Raw genomic sequence first — 12,870 nt, 5'->3', positions numbered from 1 at the left:
CATGTAAGCTCGAAAATTTGGGTGTTAGGAGAACACACCTTTTTTTGTTATGTATTGTACTCCCTCCGTCTCGGTCAATTGTTGTCCTTTGGTTTTGGCACAAAAACCAAGGAAAGATGAGAAGGCCAATTATAAGATGACAAGTGGATCAAATTGTGTGAAAAAAAAAATCGCTCATCAAATGCAATCCTAAAATAGAAAGGGCAACAAATGACTAAGACACCCAAAAATAAAATAGGATAACAAAGGACCGGGACAGAGGGAGTATTTCTTTTACAACATTAAGAAGTTGGGCTCAGTACCCAGTAGCAAAGCAGTACTAGTATTTATTTGTCCCCCTCACATCCCATGTTCGACTCGCACTTAGCATCCTTATTAATTATTACAACTAAAAGCCAAGAAACACTTCATGCTTCTTATGTGCTACAAAGATTATACTCTGTATAAAACAAAACAAAAACTTGGTATTATACATTTATACTATTTGAGACGGAAAAAAGAAAAGATTATAACGGCCATTTTTCAAGTTAAAACCCTGCATTTTTTCACAGGGGGAGCTTAAAAACAGAAGAAAGGCTTCTAGCCTTCTAGTGGCACCAGTCACTTGAAAGGCGACATCAAATTGCTCCATTTCCCAAAATGACACCATAGGTCTGTGAGCTTTCAACCTTGTCGATCAATTTTGGTTAGACCAACCAAAATAACCTCTCTTCGGAAAATATTCTCAAACACGGCCGAAATGCTCCATGAGTTACACCAACCAAGAAAAATGCTTTTCGAGAAAAATTAAGCAGCGATGACAACATGGGTTTCATGCTTAGCAAAAAATATCGCTCACCTTAGTGTACTCTAATTGACGAATGTTGAAGGTCCTTCATCCCGAAAACATAGGTCGCTTTTGAATATGTACGATTAAGAGGAAAAAAGATACCTCTTTATGCTTCACATATATGTTGTCCTCCATTTGATCCCTTTTATAGCCGTGTATAGAATAAGATCAATTACCCTGGGACAAAGAAAAATGAAAATGCAATCACTATCTTTAAGAATAGACGAGTATACGTGTTTAATATAGAGAATGTACATCGGAACATATTACAACTTGTGATATCTTAAAACCCGTAAGCAAAAGTACACAGAAAGCAATGAAAGAGACAGAAAAGTATCGTCAAAAGAACTAATTATATCGATGAGAGTATGAGACTTACAAGTGAAATAGCAGGCAAGTCCAATTTCATTAGTACATACGACCATTGCACTCGGATGCGCCACAATAGCACTCCTTTTTCTTGATCTTTCCTTCTAAATCAAAAACTTGATCAATAGTGTAATTATAATGATAAGTAAGCTCCTGCAGAGGAGGTATATTCTCAGCAGCAAACATCATGATGTGTGGAATTCTTTTGTCCTCGTAATCGTAAAGGACGTTCTGTGCATAAAGGTTAGGAGAACAACTATGGTTGATAAACCGACCGATATTTCCAAACCTAGCAGCATCAATGGTGAAACCGACATTTTCAACTACATCACTAGCGACTGAAGGTGTCTCAGGCATGAGAGCCGAAACTCCATCAGAGAGACTGGAATCATTGTAGTTCTGACCAATATCAAATAAGTATTCATCACTGCCAGCTCTTTCTTCAGCTTCTTTATCATCTAGAAGTTCTCCGATATATTCACATATAAAGCTACCAGATGGAATAGCAGAAATGCTCCGGACGCCCCACCCCCTTTTCCCGGTCTTGAAGATCTCGAGAGGAAGTTTGATACCATGTTGGCTAACTCTATTGGGGCAAGATAGAGGACATTTGCATGAAGGACCACATTCATAGACCAGGGGTTTTGCTTCGACTATTGCCCCACTTAAATTGTATGGAATTTCTCCTCCATTATTCGCTGCACAAGAGCAACAGTCCGTATCCAAACATCCATCCTTGCAAGAACAGCCCCTAGGAGGTATAGGCCGGCACCAGTCAGGGTACATCACGCTAGTAATATACGTAAATGGTGGAGGTTTCTCATCGTCTATGGTATTGATGGCACAAATTGGAGATTTTTCTTTCCCTTTCGAAATGTCATCTACACAACAACCTTCCCGCTTTTTACCTTTCTTGGACTGCTTCACTTCCTTCCAAGCGAGCTGGTGCTGACCTGGAATTCTTCTCAACTCAAACTTGTAAACCAATTTTCCATGAGACGGCGCAACCTCAGTCCAGTATTTTTCAACGGTATAGAGTCCGTCATAAGTATATGTAGCAACCATTTTAGACCTTCCATCCCCTTTATCCGGGGATTTTGATTTTGTCTCTTTGAAGCCTCGAACTACCCTCACTGGACTCTTTTCATCAATGCAATTCTTCAACGCTAGATTTGCTCGTTCAAGCTTCTGATCTTCGTGCTGCTTATTAGGACCCGTAGGATTTCCACCTTGACCAGTATATATCAATACATCAGAGTTCTCCACATCATTGTCATAGCCTCCAGAAGCCACAACACTTATTGCAACAGAACTTTTGCCTTGCTTGATAATGTCTATACCACTCTGCAGCGGAGTGTGAAGCCCAATAACTGCAAGTTCTAAGCGGTAGCTAAATATATCACCAATTTCTACTCCAGGAACAGCCCCTACTCTTTTTTGCGTGTTAATATATTTCCCTTTTGCCTTCATCATACTTGACGCAAGTATATCTACTCTTTTACCAGCTTTTCCCTTTTCTTTTTCTTTTGTTTCTTCTCCGTGAAGTATTTTTCTGACAAGTACCTGAAATAACCTTAGGGTCTCTCGTACCTTACTACGCGGACTTCTGTCACTTGAGGACCCAGCCATGAAAGGAGGGGGGGTAACCTCGCAATCACGTGATCTTGGAAGGAATTGGAAGTCATTATGTTCCTCGTTCTCAGAAGAGTCATCATCATAGCTAATAGCCTGCAGTGGTTGAGCATCTTCATTTACTTCGATGTCATTGACATAAGGTACAATCGTTGTACATTTTTCTTCAACCTTTTCTGCACTGTCTTCAAATTTACTACGAGGACGCTTTTTTCTATTGCTTTCTTTTGTACGAACTCCAAATGTTGCGGAACCCTTCCCCTGTCTCCATGGACATGAAGCTTCAGACATTATACCTTGCACGATGATGGGTCTCTCAATTTTATTATCAAAGCTACTTTCTTCCTTGGACTCGATGTCGTTAACAGAAACACTACCTGGCTTTTTCTTCTTATCTTTATCCTTTACATAAACCACAATGTCGTGCTTCAACCTGTCAGGTAAACTCCCGATATCCATCTCATCTTTCCCTTCATACCCTGATTGTTCAATATCCCGATGTTCAACCTTATTGTCTTCAAGATTTTCCTCTCGTCCCTTAATTTCACAAGGCTGCCCTAACATAGGTGCTTGAGTAACCATCTCTACAGCAACCTCTTCATTAGGCTCTGAAATCTGTTCATGCGTATATCCACTTTTTTCAGGAACCATATCCTGTATCTTATCCTCGGAGCTCTTGTTCTTTTCAGGGTTTCCTCCTTTTTTATTCAGTACACCTGTTTCTTGCATCTTGGTATCTGATTTGTCCTCAACCACTCGATTGTCACCACGGGTCGTCAAATTACGGCCACAGCCAGCAGGGAAAGTACGAACCGCAGAAACTCTTCTTGGACGTGGATATTTCCGTTCCTTCCAGACAAGATTTGATGGAAGTGGATGATGTGGCAATAAACATTGTTCTACAATAGTTCCCTCATCTTCCACTTCGTCACTAGACGCATCAGTAAGCTCCTTAGATTCGATTATACCAGAATCCCTGCGTGTAGTTGGAGACTCCGATTTGGCTTCTACCAAATCATTCGGTGGATCATGTTTATCATCTCGTAAAATAGGGTTTTCTTCAACATTTTGAATCTCTACAGATGTATCGGTGTTCTCAGCTGAAAGGTTTTTTGATGCCTCATTTACGCATTTCATCGTGCCACAAGTCGCCGAATCAGACGCCTTCAACTCAACTCCATTTTCAACACCAGGCTGAATCATTTGTTCCTGAGGTTCTTTCCTCTCCGCTTCACGAATATCTCCACCCTTTTCACCACCATTCTCGATATCTTGCAAAACCTTGTTCACAACATCGTCCACATTTATCGCTTTATCTCCTTGGGCCACCTCAGTTTGGGTTTGCTCACATAGTGGTGCGGCATTTGGGCCACAACCAGGAGGAAAAGTACGTTTAGCATACACTTTCCGCCTCTTATATTTTGGAGTAGGTATCAACAAAGAAGAATCGCCATTTTCTATATTCTTCAGCTCACCGACAATAGACCCCATTTTCTCCCCTTAAAGAAGCCTACCAAAACATGATAGAGTTCTAATAATTAGCATTTCACCTCCACAACATCATTGCTAAACTACAAGCTCAGACTACATTACAAATGCAAACATCTACATTTGATACTTCACTTACGGTGAAAACTATGAAAGAATAAAATTAACAAGTCCTATAAAGGATATTGCGATGGCCGATGAGTAGTTTGAGCCAAGCTCAAGAAGCATAACATACAAGAGCCTAATAAATTTGCAGCCGACATTTTTTCTCTAAGAATCATACCAACATTACACAAACCAAAGCGTTTTCCCATCAAATCGTACAATGTACATGGTATGACTCCAACATGGATATTTTCCACAAACTAGCCGAGTCTGACATAAGGCACATACCTGGGTTGGATACTTTTATGGAGTCGAAGTGACATAACATACAAAATTACACATGATGCAATATAGATAAAAGAATAATAAATAACTGTAATTAAAAATGTTTTCCCAAATCCGAACACCATCTAGTCTCTAGGTAATCATTCTTAACCTAGATTCACTTTAACCCGCCTGGACTCGAGAAATAGTTAACCAAAATATTGATATGAACATTATAGGAGTAATTCATTATCATTCTTCACCTAGGTATACCTTAATCCGAACATACGACTCCACAATCAAATTGTATTGATACGGACTGAAAAACCACTCAATTGAAATACTCCATCCGCCCCTATCATTTGTCTACCTTCGATTAAAATACCCCTCACATAAAATAAATAAAAATTAACCCGTCTCAATCATTTGTTTACCTTTGAATATACCTCCCACTTTGGCCACGTAAAATTAAGAAATAAACAAATGATTGGGACAAAGCGATTAATCAAAATCAAAACTTTTACAAAACCCTCATCCAATTTTCAAAAACTTCATAAATTAATCCATACCCATCACATAAAAATTGAAATAATTATCGATTTAATCACAATAAAATAGAAATGGGTGGTTCATATTCATGAAGCAATTAATCATCATAATCAATTTAAAATCACAAAAAGCGTAACAACTAAAAACAATATCAAATTAACCCAAATCAATCAAACAAAATTAATGAAGAATTAAGATTAAAAATACAATAATTAAGGGAAAATCGAACCTGGGTAATTGGGTATTCAAAGAGAAAGGTAGGATTGATGAGAGTAATTAACCTACGAATGAAGATTGCATTGCATCATCAGTACAGGTGTGGAAACAGAAACGACGAAGCACCTCGTCCTAATAACTAACATGTTTCTCAATGTAATAAATTAGATCTTCTCGGAAAGCCGATAAAGTTGCCGACTTTATAGCTTTTATTGGATATTCATGTATTCTCTTGAGGTGGTTTGAAAGCCGGTGACTTCAATTTACCTCTATCATCAAAAGGATGAGATAGGTTAGGTCTTTGCTTAAAAGGATCAATCTAGTTTTATAAACTTACACGACATGAGTTGTTGTAAACTTGTAAAGCTCTCTTTACTTTTTAAAATAAAACTTTTTAAACTGAACTCGTAAAATCTAAGTCCAATTAAACGAAAGTGATTATTAAGTCTAAAAAGTTGGGCCTAGTGTATTGCTTATGCCTGGCTCAATTTGAATAACTTGATCTGATATTTGAACTTAATCCGAATTTGAATTGACCCGACCTGAGTTGATAAGAGCTTAGTTGAATGTGACCGAACTTGAAATGACCTCACCCGATCCAAGGTCTACATACATGAGATGACCTAGCCTGAAATTGACACGACCTTAACCGAACTCGACCCGATTGATCCGTTTACCACGTCTATGTGTTATGGACCTAAACATGTACTAACAAATAATGGAGTCGGGTCTAAGGTAGATTCCATAAGGGTCATGCATGAACTTATTTCTTACTCGATGGACCCATACCTGACCTAGTTGGGTGCAAATTTTTCAAACCCAAATTTAAAGTTGATGAGTTTGGGTAGGGTTGCGTCCCATAACTCTAATTATTTCTCGAGTTGTTTTATTATATTCTACGTTGATGTATAATTTTTTACGATTAAAGTAGGAGAAAAATACAATAAAAGCTTGACAAATAATATCAAAAAAAATAGCTAGTTCTTTATTTTCCCATGCCCGTGCTAGCTCGTGGCTTTTAACACCCCTGTGGCTTTTTATTACACAAGTTTTAGAAAAAGTGACTCAGAAAAAATTAATAGGACTTTTTACACCTTTTTGCGCAGCTACACTTTCGGCTTCTGACGTTGAAGAGCCAAGTAGAAGCATTTTTGTTTGGAACTCCAAATGGTAGTCAGGTCAGAACAACAATAGCATTAGCCCGGTGGCTAAAATAAGGCTCTACCTATAACAAGGAGCGAGTAGTCAACCATCTCTTGAAACACCTACATAGCCTCTATATTGCTCCTCCAAACAAAATATGGGTAATGCCCAAGAGTAGTTTTAATAACATCATCGTGAGTAAAATACCAAGCAAAGAGAATGCGTACATCTGAGCATCTGAGCTTTAATATATATGCCAGAGTATTTGTTAAGCTATCATAACAAGGTTATATGACCCAAAGTGACAATACCTCAACTCCTCCCCTCTTTTGATTTACAAATCTTGGTCGATACGATTTTTATCATCACAATTATCCACCAAAATCTAATTACAAAAAATAACAGTAGCGATAGCTTGTGCGCATTTTTACACACATAATTATTAAAAAAAAAAGTCTATTTAGATTAAAAAAAAGCCACGAGACCGACTGAAAAACAATGTATCCTAAAAAGCAGAAATACAACAAAAAAAGAATCAAAAAAATAAATAATAAGATAGAGGTTTATCATTTTCATAAGTTGTTTAGTGGACCTTTCACTATGAAATATGATCATTCCGCCAAGGTCGAGAAAAGCGTGTAAGTGGTGTTGGCCAGCACCTGAGCATCACAGGGTAATCATAGGTTGTCTTCAAATATTATTTACACCTCTCTACAACAACAACATAACTACGATAAGCTAGCCTTAATGTCCTTGTTGAGAGGTTGCATAAGAATATATAGTCAGGCGTAAGCAAATAATAACGTCACAACTACTAGGATGGAAACCCAACACATCAATTAATCGACCCAATGAAAACTTTTTCGAGTTTCTTAGTCATCCAATAACTTGGTGACAAGCAGTCCCATGTTTCAGATTTATGCTGCTGATGGGGCATATTCTGCACCCGCTGACCAAGTCAACATATTGACCAAGGTCAAAGCTAAAAGACAACAAGTCAAAAGAAAAACGGCCTAACCGACAAAGCCTGTCGGCCTGTCACTTGGGTCTCGGCTCGGCAACTAGTCGGCCGAGAGGCATATCCGTATACTCGCATCCAGTCCCCTCGGCATGGAGTCAACCAGGCCGGGGGTCCCTCGGCCGGGGGTCCCTCGGCCGAGGGTAAGACAGTCTTTCCACCTGCTACGCCACTTGGCCACTACGTGACAAAAGGTGAAAGTCTATAAATACTCCACATCTCTCATTGAGAAAAAAAACTGGAAAATCTGGTATAAAAATCCCTTATCTCTCTACAATATACTTTGCCAAGTTAAACATACAACTTATCTCTCTAAGTTTACTGACTTGAGCGTCGGAGTGAGTACGCTCGGCCCCAAGCCGAGCCCTCAGTTTGTTCATCTTTACAGGAAAGAGTGAAAGGAAGAGACGAGCAACGACATCGTTCTACAAGCTCAAGTGGTCACAATCCTGCTCCGGAATTACACCCGGAACAGCTGCAACATCCAATGATTCGTTTTGTAGTCCCCAAGGACCCATACATGCAATGCAGCACCAGGCGTAAGACAAGAAATCTTCAAATACTCTTGGGAAACACCCACACAGTGTAGGAAGAGTGACATGCCAGCAAGCCACTTGACTAAATGAGATTGAATCTCGTCATCAAATTTAATACTATTTTGATTAAATTCGAATGTACCGTCACGACATGTAAAATAAAGCTTTCTATCAAAGCAAAAGGCATAGTAAGTGGGCGTTAATGTACAAGTTTTTGGTAATGACTTGCACCAATGATTATCACCATGATTTGTAGAAGACAATACGTGTGCGATGAACTTTGATGAAGGTTTTGTTGTGCAGGGAATAACAACAACGCTATAACGATATGCAGCATTTACAACGATTTTCCTATCATTAAGAGTAAAATGGATCACATATTAAGCCAACATTAACTAGCCTGTCATAGTAGTATAGAGGTGGCGGAAGACCACGCCCTGGTTTGTACATTAATGATGTAGTAATTATACTTCTTCGCTTTCTCATGTCGACAGTACAGTAACAAATCACTGACAGTCGTAACCAGCACCACTGAAGGATTATCATCTGTGAGACAATGAGTGAACGGGGGAGAATGAGGTATCCTGAGAATTGAAAATGGAAGGCCTAATTAAAATCTCAGATCCTGTGAGAACCCTGGAAAAATATCAATTTTTTAAAATAAATAATAGTACAAGAGTTGTCAGTAGGTTTTAAAAAAAACATAAAAAAAAATTAACGGCAAATACCCTTTTTGATCCGTCAAATGGGGACTGATTCGTTACTCGTGCCTAAACCAAAGATTGCGGAATCAAGGGTAAAGGTACGGTAACGTCGGTAAGGGAAGGTGTTAGGTATCCGCACCGCCCATTAAGGGAAGGTTTATTTTTATTGAGATGATACGACTTTACCCTTGTTAGTGTCCAAGTGTCATACCCATGTCCGAGTGTCGAATGTCGGACACGGGTACTCAAAAAATTAGAAGAGTCGGAGTAAAATAGATTGCCACAGTTGGAAGGAGTTGGCAAATAGGATCCATGAGGTATATCTTGATGTCACTCACAATCCTAGGGAAGATAATGTGAATCCTAATACTTGTTGGCAAAGAATGTTAGTGCAATATTGCACTGCTACTGGATTCCCGAACTTCCATTGGAAAAACGAGGAGGAACATGAGACCTTTGGCTTATCAGAAGATGGAATGAATTTCATAAAGATCAGGCCACTGGATTAGTACTTCTACTCTACTTGTAAATAAAGAGTACATGCATTAGTAAAAATGAAAACGGAAAATCAAACATGAAAAGTAAGGTGGAGTTCTATTAGTTGATTTGAGGTCGGGTTTGTTTTAAAAAGTTAAGAGCGTGGGAGGTACTCTAACCTCTAGTTGCAGCTCCTGGTTCTTGACCTACTGCCAGTCAGTTAAAGGATGAAAATTAAATACAAGTAGAGTAGAAGTTTGTAATTTATTCGCCTTTCTTGCCTTAAGTTCTAGATAAAAGACAATAATTTCCATTTGACCTGCCAAGGAATAAGTATCAGGAGCCCTATATAATTTCCTTAATTTTCCGATATTTTTCTCTTGTTCTCGTATGTCCTTTTCTTTCCCGTAGTAATTCAATATCTAAGAAGATAATATACTTTGTAGACTATTATGTAGCTTGTTATTATCTGGTCTTGATTGTGGCTTTTCAGGGGCGTCTTAAAATAAATGGAGGCCCAGTGCCACAAAGAAAAACGAGCCTTAATTATGAATGCACAAGTATATTATACTTCGAGATTTGTATGAATTTCATTAATAAATGCTTGTAATACTGTGACCAAAAGCGGATGCTCGGTTCCCACGCCCGTGGTTGCTCGTGGCTTTTAACACCCCTGTGGCTTTTTATTACACAGGTTTAGAAAAAGTGCCTCAGAAAAAATTAATAGGACTTTTTACACCTTTTTGCGCAGCTATTTAATATTGTGACACTTTCGGCTTCTGACGTTGAAGAGTCAAGTAGAAGCATTATTTGTTTAGAACTCCAAATGGTCCTCAGGTCAGAACAATAATAGCATTATCCCAGTGGCTAAAATAAGGCTCAACATATGGCAGGGAACGAGGAGTCGAACATCAAAAACTAGTTAATAATGGTAATCGAGCTGTGAATGTAGGAAAGGCTTGATGAATAGCGCAAGCGAATTATGATCCAAGGGATCTCTGGCTGTTGTTTCCTCTTCACCTCAATTTATAAAATATCAGATTGATTTAAAATGTTGCAACAATGTCGGCCTTTTGGGTAAAAATGTTGTCATGGTTGATTGAAAATCAATGTTAGACTTCAAAATTTTGCTTTTTTTTTTTTTTTTTTTTTTCCAATTACATATTCTGTAAGGTGGTCATGACCCATAAGCATGGGAGGAGTATTATCCTTAAATGAATGAGGCGTATTGTGCATGCAGACTGTTGTGGATGTAGACGCACAAAGCATACCTAGGCGTGCCTCAACTCAACTGTCTCCACTGTACACAACTTGTTTATATTTATCAGAAAAAAAATGATCGTTTACATGAATTCTGATAACATCTTTTTCATAGAGTACCAGTTGGCAATAACATGTAAACATTGTTTAGTGAGCCATTTTGCAATCAAAACAAACAGAAAAGAAAAGGCTAGGAATATTATAATTACCGTAATCCAAACCAACAACCTATTACCCGTTTGTGCCGCTCAGATAAGGATTTATTTTGCATATACCTCATTTGTTTCAAACCCCATTAGGTCCTCCTGGATTTACTCTTCATCCTCCATAAGGATCCACTCAGTCAGCTTGCTATCCCTATCACCTCATACTAGTGAAATATTACAAAAAGAAGGAACCTTGAGTGTCCATGGGTCCTTCCAGAAACAAATTTCCGACCAGTCACCAATCAACCATCGCAACCTCTCTTGAAACACCCACATAGCCTCTATAATGCTCCTCCAAACAAAATATGAGTAATGCCCAAGAGTAGCTTTAATAACATCATCGTAGCGATAGCTTGTGAGCATTTTTACCCACATAATTATTAAAAAAAGTCTATTTAGATAAAAGAAAAAGGCCACGAGACCGGCTGTAAAACAATGTATCCTAAAAAGTAGAAATACAACAAAAAAAGAATGAAAAAAAAAAACAAATAATAATATAGAGCTTTATCATTTTCATAAGTTGTTCAATGGACCTTTTACTACGAAATACGATCATTCCGCCAAGGCCAAGAAAAGCGTGTAAATGGTGTTGGCGAGCAACTGAGCATCACAGGGTAATCATAAGGTGTCATCAAATATCATTTACACCTCTCTGCAACAGCAACATGACTATGATAGGCTAGCCTTAAGGTCCTTGTTGAGAGGTTGCATAAGAATATATAGCCAGGCGTAAGCAAATAAATAACGTCACAACTACTAGGATGGAAATCCAACACATCAATTAATCGACCCAATGAAAACTTTTTCGAGTTTCTTAGTCATCCAAGAACTTGGTGACAAGCCGTCCATGCTTGAAATTTATGCTGCAACATCCAATGATTCGTTTTGTAGTCCCTAAGGACCCATATATGTAATGCAACACCAGGCGTAAGATAAGAAACCATCAAATTCTCTTGGAAAACACCCACACGGTGTAGGAAGAGTTACATGCCAGCAAGCCACTTGACTAAATGAGATTGAATATCGCCATCAAATTTAATACTATTTTGATTAAATCCAAATGTATCGTCATGACATGTAAAATAAAGCTTTCCATCAAAGCAAAAGGCATAGTAAGTGGGCGTTAATGTACAAGTTTTTGGTAATGACTTGCACCAATTATTATTATTATTTTTGATGAGGGAATCTGCAATCACTGTTTTCGGCGCGCACTGAACTCATGTCATACATACTCCACAAAATTGTTCTTGGGGAGGTTTGAACCTGGGTCTACTGAGAAATGGGAAGAACATTAGTTTTTGGAGGGAGTAGTATATAAGATTATTTTTTAGCATAAGACTAGTCCAGTAGCAATAGGCCGATAAAATTGTTTCGGCTTATGTAACCTATATATTTTAATAATCTATTATTTTAAATTAATAACTTAGGTATTTTACCGTGATACTATTCAATATAAAATATCGGTTTATTAAGGAGATTCAAAAGTCTAATAAATTATTGTCTTTATTCTTGACTTTTCTTCTTTTAGGCTCGTTCTATATTATAAATTGATTCGGTACAAAAGATAATTAAAGAAAATACGAGTCTATACCTCTTTAAGGTTGATTAAGGCCTACTTGATGTGAATGGGTCGAGCCTTTGGGCCATGACCGAGCCATGGTCACCCCAAATCCATCTTGTGAATTTGAGTGAAGTGCATTTGTATTACTCCGTTTGTGACATAAAGTATGATTTGAAATGATCACAGTATCACACAAATAAACATTTATTTATTTTATTTTGCTAATTTTCTTAATATTGATCTTTAGATATAGTCCCTTACATCCAAACTAAATCTAACTTTTCTCCAATATATATGAGAAGTATTATATTAAAGTGTTTCAACCGGAAAAAACAAGCCTAAATATTAATTATGATTTTGGGCATTGTGGCAATTTTTTTATTATATTCAATATACTTTATCGTTAAAAAAAAAAACCTCTTAAATAAATAAATAATATATATAAAAAAAAATTACTTCTAAGGGGTGGAGTCTAGTGGTTAAAAGTAAAGTTTTAGTGAAATTCTTAGGGAT

The 12,870-nt window shown here is 37.8% G+C and overlaps 1 protein-coding gene across 1 annotated transcript; it reads right to left on the bottom strand.

Annotated features, from left to right (window-relative positions):
- Positions 1–215: 215 nt before the first annotated feature.
- LOC141592462 (histone-lysine N-methyltransferase, H3 lysine-9 specific SUVH6-like) lies at positions 216–5,747 on the bottom strand. Its single transcript, XM_074413147.1, has 3 exons — positions 5,466–5,747; positions 1,209–4,340; positions 216–1,006 (listed from the first exon to the last, which is right to left on the bottom strand). Exon 2 carries the CDS (start codon positions 4,319–4,321, stop codon positions 1,238–1,240), a length of 3,084 nt encoding a protein of 1,027 aa, XP_074269248.1. The 5' UTR covers positions 4,322–4,340; positions 5,466–5,747; the 3' UTR covers positions 216–1,006; positions 1,209–1,237.
- Between the last annotated feature and the right edge of the window lie 7,123 nt (positions 5,748–12,870).

Source organism: Silene latifolia, chromosome 1, assembly GCF_048544455.1.
Source record: "Silene latifolia isolate original U9 population chromosome 1, ASM4854445v1, whole genome shotgun sequence".
Lineage (NCBI taxonomy): Eukaryota > Viridiplantae > Streptophyta > Magnoliopsida > Caryophyllales > Caryophyllaceae > Silene > Silene latifolia.
This window is presented reverse-complemented; position numbering and strand designations above follow the sequence as displayed.

Bases quoted from the DNA above. Each gene is read 5' to 3' on its own strand.
- LOC141592462 (XM_074413147.1), bottom strand. From the start codon at position 4,321: ATGGGGTCTATTGTCGGTGAGCTGAAGAATATAGAAAATGGCGATTCT.